This window comes from Chrysemys picta, chromosome 1, assembly GCF_011386835.1.
Source record: "Chrysemys picta bellii isolate R12L10 chromosome 1, ASM1138683v2, whole genome shotgun sequence".
NCBI classification, from domain to species: Eukaryota; Metazoa; Chordata; order Testudines; family Emydidae; genus Chrysemys; species Chrysemys picta.
The window spans coordinates 216829634-216844346 of NC_088791.1; the positions used below are offsets into that span (position 1 = coordinate 216829634).

General features: G+C 40.8%; 1 protein-coding gene across 23 annotated transcripts in view; it reads left to right on the forward strand.

Moving 5' to 3' along the window:
• The window catches only part of PHKA2 (phosphorylase kinase regulatory subunit alpha 2), a 67962-nt gene extending 61251 nt beyond the window's left edge, over nucleotides 1–6711 (forward strand). For all 23 annotated transcript variants that reach the window (XM_065579993.1, XM_065580005.1, XM_005281565.5 and 20 more), the window contains 2 exons: nucleotides 5720–5920; nucleotides 6512–6711. In XM_065579993.1, coding sequence (XP_065436065.1) covers nucleotides 5720–5920; nucleotides 6512–6685 — 375 coding nt within the window. In that variant the 3' untranslated portion in view covers nucleotides 6686–6711. The remainder of the gene's footprint in view (nucleotides 1–5719; nucleotides 5921–6511) is intronic.
• Nucleotides 6712–14713: the final 8002 nt, after the last annotated feature.

A 14713-nucleotide genomic window follows, 5' to 3' on the forward strand; every position in this document is an offset into this window, starting at 1 on the left:
TCTGAGGTTTGCATGTGTTAGTATAATTTCTATGGTGTACCATAATGTGAGCCTCATTCACTTATTCAACATCACTTTTAACTTATATCCTTTTCCCTCTGTGCATTTAAGAAAATGAAGTTATTTTTAACCACAGGCAATGAAGTATCAGAGCTCTGCACCTGCAGTGAGTTGATCATTAATCTTGTTGGCACATTCTGAATTTCGATGCAAGATTTCCCATCCTTGACCTCTGGATGCAATTTTCCTAGAAAATAGCAATAATGTAACATTTTTTTGGTGGCTAATGTGCAGTCAGTCTTTTTCTCTTAATTTTCCCTGTTCAAGTATTAATTTTTTACTAAAGAGAGGTTAAAGTTTACTCAGTTCTGTTTAAGTATTAAAACAGAGAGTGGCAAATACAAAAGGGAATAGAAGCCGAGTTAGGAAAATTAAACAATTTGCTGAAATTAAACAAAGACAAATACCTGTTTAGAATTCTGTGACTGCAGACAATATTCCAGCACTGTGGTTATAAAAACAAATATGAATCACAGACATGTGGCTGACCCAAATTTTGCCTTTTTAAACCTTTGTTCTTTCTTCATATAATTTTTTTGAGCTGTTTCAATCTGAGAGAGCAAGTGCTAGAGTCTTGCTTCCTTTGTGTGTTGCAACTATCCATCAATAGGACTCAGTGATTCCAAGTGATTCCCTTGTCAATGTAGATCATTTATGCTACACCTAGATGTTTTATTTTAGTTTTCCCTTTCATTCACGATCCTAGACTTTGAAGAGACCCACCTACCACCTCTGCCACCACCTGAACCACAAACAATCTTGCATGTTAGGACCTTGACGCAGTATGATATAGTATAATGATGCTCTGAGCCAATAAAACAGGGAACCAAGTCATAAGGCTACTGAGCTGTAGAGTGAGTAGGTTAAATTATTGTCTCTAAACCTTTCCACTTGCCTGTTTCTCAGCATCAGGAGAGTAACTGTTTCACAGATTGCAAACTGTAATCATTCTTGTCATTTGAAGAGATTTGAGTATGTTCCCTCCAGGAAAAGAGAAGCACGTGAATTTCACCCCACCCCCAACCAAAACCCTACAATGCTCCATTCCTGTTTCCACTCTCAGGGATTTTTGATCCCAAAATTGTCTTTCCTTGGATAGCTGCTTACCACTAGGGCTGCTTTGTCTCCAGAAATGATGGTTTTTCTTCACCGCAGGAGCAGATCTTACCTGCTCCTCCAGCAGTTTCCAGGCAGCTCTTTGTTCACCATGATAAAAAACCTTCTTTTGTTGCTCTTAAATGCTATGGTTGATTCAATTGTGCAGTTTGCACAGGTGGCATTACACTTGTGAAATGCAAAATCTTTCTGCAGTGCACTTGGTACAGCAAGCCATGTGTTTTAACAATTTCATGTATGCCGATGACAGTACCTCTTATGGTGTGACTGTCACCCATACCACTTATAAGGTGGCACCTCACTCATGGGTATATATTAATGAATATCAGTGTAATATTGCTGTTTGAGTAAAATGAATACCATCCCTTGTAAAAGTGTAATGTCTGCCTTGTATAGTGTAATACTGCATGATTCTCATATTCTGACTTGTATCAGAGGGGTAGCCGTGTTAGTCTGGATCTGTAAAAGCAGAAAAGAGTCCTGTGGCACCTTATAGACTAACAGACATATTGCAGCATGAGCTTTCGTTGGTGAATACCCACTTCGTCGGATGCATGTAGTGGAAATTTCCAGAGGCAGGGATAAATATGCAAGCAAGAGTGAGTCAGGCTAGAGATAATGAGGTTAGTTCAGTCAGGGAGGATGAGGCCCTCTTCTAGCAGTTGAGTTGCATATTCTGACTTGTAAGCTTTATTGCCATTTAATTGGTTAAAACACTTGGACAGCATTCACTCTCCTTCAAATCTGTTTTCAGAATTAACAGGATATGGTTAGGATTGATAGGCCTAAAATTAGACAGTCTGGCTTTAAGTTTACAGATGTATTATACATGCAAACGATGCCATCCTGCCTATCTGCCTCACTCTTGTAATTATGTAGAGTATTGAAATTCACAACAATCCTACTGAATTCCTATGTAATGCAGACTCCTGTCTGCTCATACAAATAGCAGACAAGTAGAATGGAGGCACAGCTCAGTGTGCATATCCCTGTTTGAAACATAGGCATCACTCTATGTTATGGTGCTGGTAACAGCTGCAAAAGAATATGAAATTTTCTGTGGTATTGCAGTCCTTATTTTGTGGAAGTGATAAGTTTCCCCTCCTCCCCACATCCTCCTCCAACAACAGGCTAGTTACAAAAAAGAGGATTCATTTTTAGACCTGACCGTATCTAATTTCATTTCTGAACTTGACCGTATCTAATTTCACTATTAATAGGAATCAAACTAAATAAGCATAACTTCCTGAGGCTATCATTTCATGTGACATCTGCACAGCTCTGCCCATGCAAAGTAGGTTGTTCTAGCAGCAATGTAGATATCAATCTTTGGGATAACATTCACTCTTAGCAAGTGATGTGGTTTTTTTTTTTTTTTTTTTAAATCTCTACAATATCTTTGGCTTCATAAACAAAACCTGTGATCCAAAAAGATGCCTACACAAAATAATGTGAGGTTAATATCGTGATCAAAGAATGAATTTGCAAGATAATAAGCATCAACATTCCCATATGTAAGCAATGTGTGTTGACAGATAGTATAGTGTAACAGACTTTTCTGAAAGTTACAGAATTTTTTTTTGATTGCTAGGCCTTGAGTCTGCAAACAGTTTGCAAGTGCTTAGTTTTACATATGCAAGTAGTCCCATTCATTTCCATGGGACTATTTACATGTGCAAAGTTAAGCACATGTTTAAGTGTCTGAAGGATCTGGGGCCTTATCTTCTTGCATTTATCTGTTTATCTTTTCACTAGGGCTGTCAAGCGATTAAAAAAATTAATCACGATTAATCACACTGTTAAGAATAGAATACCATTAATTTAAATATTTTGGATGTTTTCTACATTTTCAAATATATTGATTTCAATTACAACACAGAATATAAAGTGTACAGTGCTCACTTTATTTTTGATTACAGGTATTTGCACTACAAAAGAACAAAAGAAATATTATGTTTCAATTTACCTAATACAAGTACTGTAGTGCAATCTCTTAATCATGGAAGTTGAACTTACAAATGTAGAATTATTTACAAAAAAATGCACTCAAAAATAAAACAATGTAAAATTTTAGAATCTGCAAGTCCACTCAGTCCTACTTCTTGGTCAGCCAATCACTCTGACAAACAAGTTTGTTTACTTTTACAGGAGAAAACGCTGCCCACTTCTTGTTTACAATATCACCTGAAAGTGAGAACAGGCATTCTCATGGCACTGTTGTAGCCAGAGTCACATGATGTTTATGTGCCAGATGCGCTAAAGATTCATATGTCCATTCATGCTTCAACCACCATTCCAGGGGACATGCGTCCTTGCTGATGACAGGTTCTGATCGATAACAGTCCAAAGTAGTGCAGACTGACGAATGTTCATTTTCATTATCTGAGTCAGATTCCACCAGCAGAAGGTCGATTTTCTTTTTTGGTGGTTTGGGTTCTGTAGTTTCCGCATTCTAGTGTTGCTCCTTAAGACTTCTGAAAGCGTGCTCCACACCTCGTCCCTCTCAGATTTTAGAAGGCACTTCAGATTCTTAAACCTTGGGTCCAGTGCTGTAGCTATCTTTAGAAATCTCACATTGATACTGTGACGTTCCCCTCTGGTGTTACCTGGACCGGTGATTTGCTAGGTCCTTCCAATCCTTGACTCTGGGAGCCAGCCTTACCCTGCTCTGCTGTGAGAACTCCCACTCCTGGGCTGTTCACGCACAGCCTCTGGCATGTAAGCTGCTCCCAGCTACTTGCAACCAAATGACACTAGCCAATATCTCCGGCCCCAGACACAACCCTAGGAACCTCCGTCTTGCAGTGTCCAGTTATGCCCGCTGGACGCTGCAAGCTTATATGAGTTCGTCAATTTAACAAAGAAATGGATATGTACCAGGCTTGTTATCCCAAGGGGAGTCTCTGACACACTTCAAACCAAACGCACTGCTTCAAGTAGAATAAGCAAACAGATTTATTAACTACAAAAGATAAATTTTAAGTGATTATAAGTCAAAACATAAGTCAGATTTGGTCAAATGAAATAAAAGCAAAATGCATTCTAAGCTGATCGTAACACTTTCAGTGCCCTTACAAACTTAGATGATTCTTACCACAGGCTGTCTGGTTGCTCTTCAGCCAGGTTCTCCCCTTTGATCAGCGCTTCAGTCACTTGGTGTGGTGTCTGTAGATGTAGGTGGAAGAGAGAGAGAACATGACAAACGTCTCTCCCTTTTATCTTGTCCTTTCTTCTTTCTTGGCTTTGCCCCCCCCCCCCCTTCAGAGTCAGGTGAGCATTACCTCATCGCAGTTCCAAACTGACCAAAGAAAGGGGGGGTGACCCAGTTGAGAGTCCAACAGATCCTTTTGTTGCTGCCTAGACCAGCGCCCTTTGTTCCTGTGAGGCTGGGCTGGGTTTGTTCCATACCTGCCCTGATGAGATGTGAACTGCCTCTCCTCTTCTTGGAAAGTTTTTGCCTGGGCTTGCTCTAAGCCATGAGGATTCATTTTCAGCCTCTTAACTATATACATGAAATTGTAACCTATAACCTTACTATAACATTACTGTAACAATTACTATAACATCACATAACAGCCATGCTCAGTGCATCATGAGCCTTCGGAAGACACCCAACATGATAAACTTTGCATTGGATACCACACAATCATTTTATAAAGATGAACATGGGGGTGTAGGGTGTTCCCCCAAGGTACAAAGTGTCACAGATACTTTCTTTGCATTTTGTGAAATCTGCAGTGAAAGTGTTCTTAAAATGAACATGTGCTGGGTCATCATCCTAGACTGATATAACATGAAATATATGGCAGAATGCAGGTAAAACAGAGCAGGGGACTCCTCTGCCAAGGAGTTCAATCACAAATTTAATTAACGCATTTTTTTTTTAACAAGCGTCATCAGCATGTCCTCTGGTATGGTGGCTGAAGCATGAAGGGGCATATGAATGTTTAGCATATCTGGCACGTAAATGCCTTGCAATGCCAGTTACAAAAGTGCCATGCAAATGCCTGTTCTCACTTTTAGGTGACATTATAAATAAGTGTTTGTTTACATTTATCTCCTGTAAATGTAAACAAACTTGTTTGTCTTAGTAATTGGCTGAATAAGAAGTAGGACTGAGTGGACTTGTAAGCTCTAAAGTTTTGCATTGTTTTGTTTTTGAGTGCAATTATATAACCAAAAAAATCTACATTTGTAAGTTACACTTTCACGATAGAGATCACACTACAGTACTTGTATGAGGTGCACTGAAAAATATTCTTTTTTTGTTTATAATTTTTACAGTGCAAATATTTGTAATCAAAATAATTTACACTTTGATTTCAATTACAGCACAGAATACGATGTATATGAAAACGAAGAAAAACATCCAAAACGTTTAATAAATTTCAATTGGTATTCTATTGTTTAACAGTGCAATTAAACCTGCAATTAATCACAATTAATTCTTTTAATCGCGATTAATTTTTTGAGTTAATTGCATGAGTTAACTGTGGTTAATCGACAGTCCTACTTTCCACTAACCTATCCCCTAACTTTCCAGATGACCCCTTGTGAAATCAAGTTTGCTGTGCATGTAGAGTCAGTGCTGAACCATGTACCCCAGCCTGAATACAGACAGCTGCTGGTGGAAGCTATTCTTGTTCTCACACTGCTGTCGGACATAGAGGTGACCAGCATTGGGGGCATAATCCATGTGGATCGAATAGTGCACGTGGCTAACGATCTATTTCTTCAGGAACAGGTGGGTACAGCAGATTTCCAGTAATATCTGAGGGTGGGCTTGGGAAGGTATTGCATTTGAAACGGTCTAACTCCATTTTTGGAATTTGTGGGGAAAAAAATCCCCTCCTCAAAAAAGCAAGTCATGGAAGCATCTTTTGAAAATGTATTCAGAAGATTAAAACCTCCTACAATTAACGAAACACAGTTTCTTTTGGTGCAGTTTTACAGTTATAGCAGGGGAATGTTCTCTCAAGTCTAAATATCTGTTTAAAATCACTTTTTACATCACCAGAATACTAAAAACCAAAGGGACACTGTTTAAGTAGAGATGGAAAAAATAGCTAGTTGTGTGTTACCAGAGAAATGCAAAAAATAAGGTCCATAAAGGGGAAGTTAAGAGAACTAGCATAGGTAGAGAAAAAGGTTCTAAATAACCTATGTTGTCCTACAGTCTTTGGAAAGGAATTCGTGAAGGGAGAACTGTTTTCCATATTCAGTGCCGATACAATAGTAGTCCTAGTCTAGGATTTATTTTTAAGCTTAGTAATTCTGATCTGAACGTGGATATCTGATTTTTCTCATCCCCTCCTTTTTATTTTCCCCCTCTCAGAAATCACTTGGAGGAAATGATGACTTCTTGGAGCGAGACCTCGCCACAGGAATTTGCCACTTTTTCTATGACAGTGCTCCAAGTGGGGCATATGGAACTATGACATACTTAACGAAAGCTGTAGCCACCTATTTACAGGATTTCCTGCCTAGCACAGGCTGCCTGATGCAATAGGCTATGCCTCTTGATAAAAAACAAAAGTAAAGATTCAGAAGCTCTTTTTCCCCCTCTCCTCTCTCTTCCCTATCCATATCTCTTTCAGTTGGTGAACATATATCTTTCACTCCACAGAATTTAAACACCACTCATCATGTGTGAGCACCAGTCTATAGGGGAGGGCTGAACAATGAAGATGGAATTTGGCCTAATTCCAGAACTATGAGAAACAATTACAATGAGTGAGGCCTATTCTGCCCTAAATGCAATGTGCAATTTAAAGTAAATTATGTAAGAATTATGCACTTATGCCAAGAGGAAAATAATTAGTGTAGAGATGAAAAAATATAAATAGGGAGATGCACCTCTGGCATAAATTCCCAACTACAGAGAGTGTATTTTTTTTTGTATATTGGAATTAATGAACTCTCTTAAGCATGGCTTCTGTAAGTTGATGTTGTGAATAGTTAAAGCACAGTTTAGTGTTATCCTTCTCTGATTTATTCAGTTTCCAGGTGATACCCAGGCATTATTTTTAATACACATTGAGCCGGATTCTGATCTCAATTACACCAGGGTGATACAGGAGTAACACCAATGAAGTCAAGCATGAGATCAGAATTATGGCTTTCATAAGTTGGTAGCCTCTCTCTGACGACATAGCATCTGCCTTGGGGAAACCTACATCGTTTGGACCAATGCAGCTTTGAAGAAGCTGATCTCTGACTTCCCCTTTTAATTACAGTTTTATGCTTATAATTGTTCTGGCTAGATGAATAAACAGCTGCCTGTAGATCCAAAAGATAGCTTTCCTTCACTCAAGCACTCTTTCTAAATCTTAATATCTTGTCTACTGTAAATGGCCTAGAAGATGAGATACATAAGCATCATCCTTCCAGAATACTATGTGTACTTACTAGCGGAAGAGTTGATGTTGTTTCATGTCCTTTGATTAGACAGATGCTCCTTCATCAAATGTAATAGAACCATTAGTGTTGTTCTCCCTAGTAGAAAAATCTCTCTCTTTAAACGGCACCATTATAATATTTAGTACCCTTTAATGTGTAGGCTCTTGTTTTGTATTTGTTTATATTAAATATACAGAGCCACAGTGCTCCCTCCTGTGGCTTAACCCAGGTGAGCTCAAGGTGGAGGAAGACAATGATTTCCCCTTGTTGACTTCCACTGAGTGGTGAGGCTTGCTCCTGTGGAATGGGCTGAACAAGTATCCACTGGTTCTTAGCTAGAGCCATGTTAAAGAGAGGTGAAATAGTACTGTCATTTGTTGGTGTAGTTACTGGCCAGTGCACAATAAACGGTTGGAGTAGATTCCAAGTGGCAGATTAGTAAAAGGGTAAGTAGAAACTGTACCATCCAATCTCTCATTTTTACTTATTATAAGTGACCTTGAGTGGGATCTTTCCTTAAGCACCAACACCCTGATGAAGAAATGGCCCTAGTGCCATTAGAACTTTTGAACAGCACTTATCTGAGTCTTTCTACAGGGAAATAGTTTTTCCATCTCATACATTTTAAAATGTTTTCCTAATTCCAAAATGTGTTGACAGAAGGAAAAGCAGTATCATCTGCCCAACCCACATGATCTCAATCAAGCTAGGTGGCAGGAGTCAGATTCACCCTCCAAACCTGGGTATATTGTGAGATACTACAGTGCACTGCTGCCACAGCAATGCACATCCAGACAGTATTTTGTGCAGGCTGGAGAGATGAGTGCCCTAGGTCAGAGTTGTCCCTTACAATGTTTTAGGCTTAGGAATTTCCCAAAGAGCAAGAGGATGCACAGCCTTTCTGGATAGACTGTACATGGGGGAAGAGGCAGGTGCATGTGTGCATATTACCAAGGCAAAGACTTGTTAATGGTGTAAGGAGCAGGGATGTGTAGCTCAAATGCATTTGGAAGCCAGTATCTTATATATGCCCATTTGCACTTTTGTTTAGTCTTAGCTCTTAGTTTGTATACATGTGATGAGAGAATGATTTAGCTCATTTTCTAATTAAAATAAAAAATGTCTCCAGTTTAAACAGGGCAAGCCTTGCATTGAAAAGTAATTTATACTGTGTATGCATGTTCATATGTGAGGGACTTATATAAGCTCTTATTTTATTAGATTCCGTATAAAGCTTTGGTAACATCCCTTTTCATGTGGAGCTCTTTGATTGATTGAGATGCAAGAAGGTTCTCTCTCAAATCTGTTTTAATGTGCTTTTTTTATTCAGTCTGAGACATTAACAGTTTAAAATTTGTAGAACAAGAGAAGACTGCTGAAATCTGACATTTGTATGCTGCTAAATAGAGGTTTAAAATAGATTAGGGCCCACAGCAAAATACTACCCATTTACAAATTCAAATTTGAGTGTGTATGTAACTTTTTTTTAAAAAAAGTTACCATTTATAATATGAACTAGCTTGGTATACATGGTTTAGAAATACTGGTTTTTAATCTGTCTAAAAATGATACTAACACAATCAGTGAAGTGCAGTCATAGGAAAAATACTTTTATGTAATTTGGAAGTCTGGGACAGTTCAGTACAAAAAGGTGAGAGACAGTACAGCGAATTTTGAATTGCAGTGTGACTGGTCCAATCACCCATTTATACTTCTAGGTTGACTCACTCATCTGTTGCCTTTTCCCCTGAACTTCTGTTTAAAGGAATATATTAAAATCTGTACCATTCATTGCTGGAATCATTGTTCCTGAAACAGGGCAAACTTAATTGGGTCATGAAGGTGTCTTGTAGCAACCTCTCTGGAGAGGATTCAGATGTGTTAGGGAGTTTATGAATCAACCATTATTGAGTCTAGAGCAGGGGTCGGCAATGTTCGGCACGCGGCTTGCCAGGGTAATTTACCTGCTGACACGGCAGGTTCGGCCGATCGCGGCCCCCGCTGCCCACGGTTCGCTGTCCCGGGCCAATGGGGGCAGTGGGAAGCCGCAGCCAGCACATCCCTCAGCCTGCGCCACTTCCCGCCGCCCCCATTGGCCCGGGACGGCGAACGGGAGCCGCGATCGGCCGAACCTGCCGCGTAGGCAGGTAAATAAACTAGCCCGGCCCGCCAGGGTGCTTACCCTGGCAAGCCGCGTGCCAAACATTGCTGACCTGTGGTCTAGTGTGTGTTTCCAGCTAGACAAACTCTTTTTCAGTTTATTTAGGGTAAACTCATTACCAAAGACTTAATTTGGTTGTCAGGCATCCCCGAGGAGTGAAAAATGAATGAAATGTCCAACTTCTAACTCTGGGAACTAATTTATGGAAAATAAATAAGACAAGGGTAAACAGACACCTCATGTGTCTTTGAAATGAGGGCATTAATGGAATGAAAATAGAATCAACTGAGACCCACTGTTTTAGTTTGACAGGCAGTGCTGTTGCAAGAGCAGACTGCAGCTGTCACGAAGGAAACACCTACACTGCTTCCTTGAAATATCAGACATGTCTGAAAACAGAAAATTGGTCTGAGATGGTGCAGGAACCAGAATAATAAAATGGTACTAGCATACAGTGGGTACTGTATAGTGGTACTAGGTCCAACTTTTGCATGAAGTAGTATTAGACTTTAGAAATGGTGGCTCAGCAGAGGATGTTACTGCATTTTGGGATTAAGTTAAAAAGCTTTAAATGTAGTTATTTTCTTCTGCTCACCAATAAACTCTGCTTTGAGTATCTGAGTTATTCAGTAAAATTAACTCTGGCTAAATGTATTTTTCAAATCTATGGGCTGAAACTTCCTAATTTGTTTTTTACTCTATATGATGATATTTACAAAAATTGTTTTTGGTAGGGTTTCTTTTTCTTTCTTTTCTTGTTATAGAGGACCCCAAAATGCTTTTAAAACTGCACTCAGAAAATCACCCTCCATGCATAGCATGAAAAAATATGGGTCCAGCCCTTCCCACTATCAGATGTAGAGGTTGGGGGGCGGGGGGAGAGACATGGGGCTCCCCTTCCTCTAGACAGCAGGACTTATGGAAGGAGATCCCAGAGCTCAAAGGTGCTGGAATAAGGTTGAAGTGGTTTCCATTATTTACAGCAGGCCCGCCATTATATCCCTCGGCCTACGCTGCTTTCCGCAGCCCCCATTGGCCTGGAGCGGTGAACTGCGGCCAGTGGGAGCCACGATCGGCCCAAACTGCAGCTGGGGCAGATAAACAAACCGGCCTAGTCCGCCAGGGGGCTTACCCTGGCGGGCCGCGTGCCAAAGGTTGCCAATACCTGATATACAGGGTTTACAGTTTGGTTCAATGGCTATCAGCACTCCCCTATACAAATTGTTTCAGCGCTTCTGCCAGAGCTCCTCTCACCTGGAAACTGGCAGCATGAAGGGAAGGGACTTGAGCATTTTTTTCCTCTCATCAGCAGCACCTTTGCTTATCCAGGGAAGGGGCTCAGGGCACTATTGCCTATGACTGAGCATGAGGTGATGAGCTCTCCATTCTCCTCCTCCTACCTCAAAATCCTCCTGTTGGGTGGCAGGAAGCTCCCCTGCAGGGCAAGCTTCTCTGGGAAACTGCTAGGAACCCTAAAGGGGGTGAGGGGTATCATGTACCACCTCCAGCCAGCTGACCGAGAAAACTTTTCTAGAGTGTGCTTCCCCAGTACTATTGTACCTGCTTGTTTTCTCCCACAAGGGGTGATGTGCTTTGCCTCCGCCCCCTAGCCCTGGCCCTTATCACTCCATGTGAAGGTTTTCCTCTGTCTTTTGAGCACAAGCTATTTTTAAGCCAACCCCAACTACCACAGGCAGAGTTTTTAACCACCATAGTGGCAATGTTTAGGGCTAGCACTGATCAGAAAAACCTTGAGGGAACCATTTTCCCATCAAAAAATGCAGTTCTTTTGAAAAGCTTTGTGAAGTTGTGGTAATTCCACCAACATGGCATTTAGGAGAAAATATGAAAAAGTTTCAACAATGACAAAACATTTTGGGAATGAAACATATTGATTTTTTTGTTTTGAAATTACTTTGGACAATTACAAATTGTCGAAAGTCAACATCGAAATAATAAAGCAATTTTCAGAAATTCTCCTACGGCGTATGTGTCTACGCTTTCAAGTTTTGTTCCAATTCGAAATGAAGCCAAATTTCAAAATCCTCCAGGAAATGGAATTGCCTTTACCTAGCTGTCTCCTGGGACTATTTGGGGGGGATGGGTACATGTAAGACCTTCCCCTGCCCCCAACTTGATACTTTTATCCATATTTAGCATCAAACTAACCCAGTTTGAGCATCTGAAATGTACAGAACACCCCCCACCACCACTCCTCCCTTTATTCTTTATCTGCCTTTGAACCTTCATATTCCAGTGATGGGTGCTGCATAACAACAGACTGACATGCCCAAATGCTATGAGTGAAGTGGGAATTCTGATTCCCTTTGATGCAAAACATCCAGTCACTTCAGGAAACCTATTGTTAAGCAGGAGTACTCGTTAAAGTTGTTTACATTTCTGTGTGCTACATACCTGCCATTTGATTATTTTAAATGAAAGCCTGTCGTGACTCCTGATTGACAGCCCATTTTTTCCATAGGCAGGGTCATTTATTAGTGTACTGCAACCTTTCAGACAAATTCCTATTAATTACAGTGTGACAGTTCGATACCACAGAGTTGGGATTTTAGATCCATACCCACATATACTGAAGAAGCATGTACAGCTTCATAGACATATTCCACGGTCTTAAAAACCTTTTGCATGCTATATAGGTGCTGAGGCATGGTAAAAAGAACCTGAGGAACATAGAATTCTAACTTTGGAAAGCAAAGTCATTGACGTCTGCACATAACGCAGCACCCTACACAGTTGGGATTATTTAGAATCTGCCTGAATTTCATAAGGTGTCACACAACAAAGCGTTCTTTGTAGTTAGGTACTGCATTTCTGCACTCAAAGGAGAAGATCGTATGGAACAAAAAAATCAGCTCCCAAGCTTGACATTCACGATATTTGCTCTTAACAGCCCAAAACAATGCAACTGAAAGGGCCAAGGAATAGCCTGTCACCGGAGCATACTAGGTGCTTTGAGTTTATTTCCAAATTCTTGTCAAGTAACTGGAGGCTTGGGCCTAATTATGAGGTATGTATATTTCTAGAAGTGTGAGTATTCTTTTAGTGATTACAAAGGTAAATTTGCATAGAACTTTTAATAAATGCAATTTAAATGAACAAACTCTAAATAAGCTTCCCTAAATCCTGAAATGCTATGAGGCACAACAGTATCCTAAGAAAATAATGGTAATGTAAAGTGGAGGTATGCAGTATATGTTACGCGAGTTCATGAGTCTAGGGTCTCCTCCCTTGTCTGCGCACATAGGGCTTGAACCAAAGCCCATGGAAGTCAAGCAGGCCCATATGCTGCACTATTTCACATATATTATATCTACTACATTCCCTTCAGCCACTAATTTTAATTCCGCCATCCTCCGCCCCCAGTTAATCGGATAGGATTTGTTCTTTATCGACCTGTTGCTCGTGGTTACCATATAGACTCATGCAGTGCTTAATTTTTGCCAGGTTTGAGCCCCAGCAGCTCCAAGCTTGGCAATTCATAGCCACGGCACCTCTGGACGTGATGTGTCAGTTATGAAAATAAAAAAAAAAATTGCTTGAGCCCCAGCACTTCTTTCATTACAAAATAAGCAATGAACTCATGGAACAGGTTCCCTTACCTCTCTGATGTCTAGGGTGACCAGATGTCCTGATTTGGGGGTCTTTTTCTTATATAGGCTCCTATTACCCCCCACCCCTGTCCTGATTTTTCACATTTGCTGTCTGGTCACCCTACTGATGTCAGGTCATGTCAGTTGCCCCATCTTTGGCTGGAGGACTGCAAGATTGCCCGGTAAATTGTTGTTTTGGTGCATGTCTCCTCCCTGGAGTCCCTTCACATCTACCTGCGACAGGTCGTGAACAGATTACTTCCCTTTGGGGTTTCTGCCCCATCACAGGCTCTCACTACAGCTCCTCTCTGAGCTGCTTTCCCAGCTTTCGTCACAGAGCTGAACCCCATGTCAGCTTTTCCCCCACTCCTTATAAAGCAGCCCATGCCATATATGAATAGTCCTGCAGCCGTCTGAGCTTGGTCACACGTTTCTTTAGTCACATGATCCTGTAACCCCTCACTCCATTTTAGGGCTAGATATCCCAGAATGCCATTGTGGGGCTGAACCAGGACTGGCACATGCTTGCTTATAATTTCCCTTAAAAGGCCAGTGCACATCCCATTATGGCCCTCATCTTGCAGCTGAGCTCCATGGTTGGATGTCTGAATCCACGAAGGGCCCCAAATGTTAGTCTGTGCAGACAGTGACAGAGCCATAGATGCTTAGGAACTCTTTTCTCTTAAAAATTCTATTCATTTAGCAGGGCATGAAGATTAATTCATGTGTCAGTCAGTACCAACTCAAGGCACAGGAAAGTGATCTAACTAGGAGTGCCAGCCTCCCAAACAAATCTCAGGGGTTAAAACATGACAAATTGTCAGTAATTAAAGCTGCAAAGCACAAAACAGGTGCACTTTCTTCTATTTAGCAGCTTTTGTGTGCATGCTGTCAGTAGAAAACAGCTAACAGCAAGGATAGTATGAATGTGTGTGGTATTTTTCAATGATTTCTAGTGCTACTAACTTTATGCCTCCATGCTCTGGAAGTGTCCCAAACAATAGGATGTATATAATCCCAGGCCAGGTCCACACTACGAAGTTAAATTGAATTCATGTAAGTCAATATCAACCCTCCACTTTAAGCAAGTCTATCTTGTGTGTCCACACTACGCTCATTGTGTCAGCAGTGTGCATCCGCACTAGCAGGGCTTGCATCGATGCAGAGCGCTGCACTGTAGGTAGTTAGCCCACAGCGCATATAGCCGGGTGGAATTTTGGGTTGGGCTTACAATGCCTTATGGGACCAAAACATTGGTGCGGGAGGTTATGGAAACATAGTGTTAGCCTCCTATGATGCACGTACCTCCCTCACTCCCTGAAATAAACAGCAAACAAACCAAGCCTTTTGCATGGCTTTTTTTGTA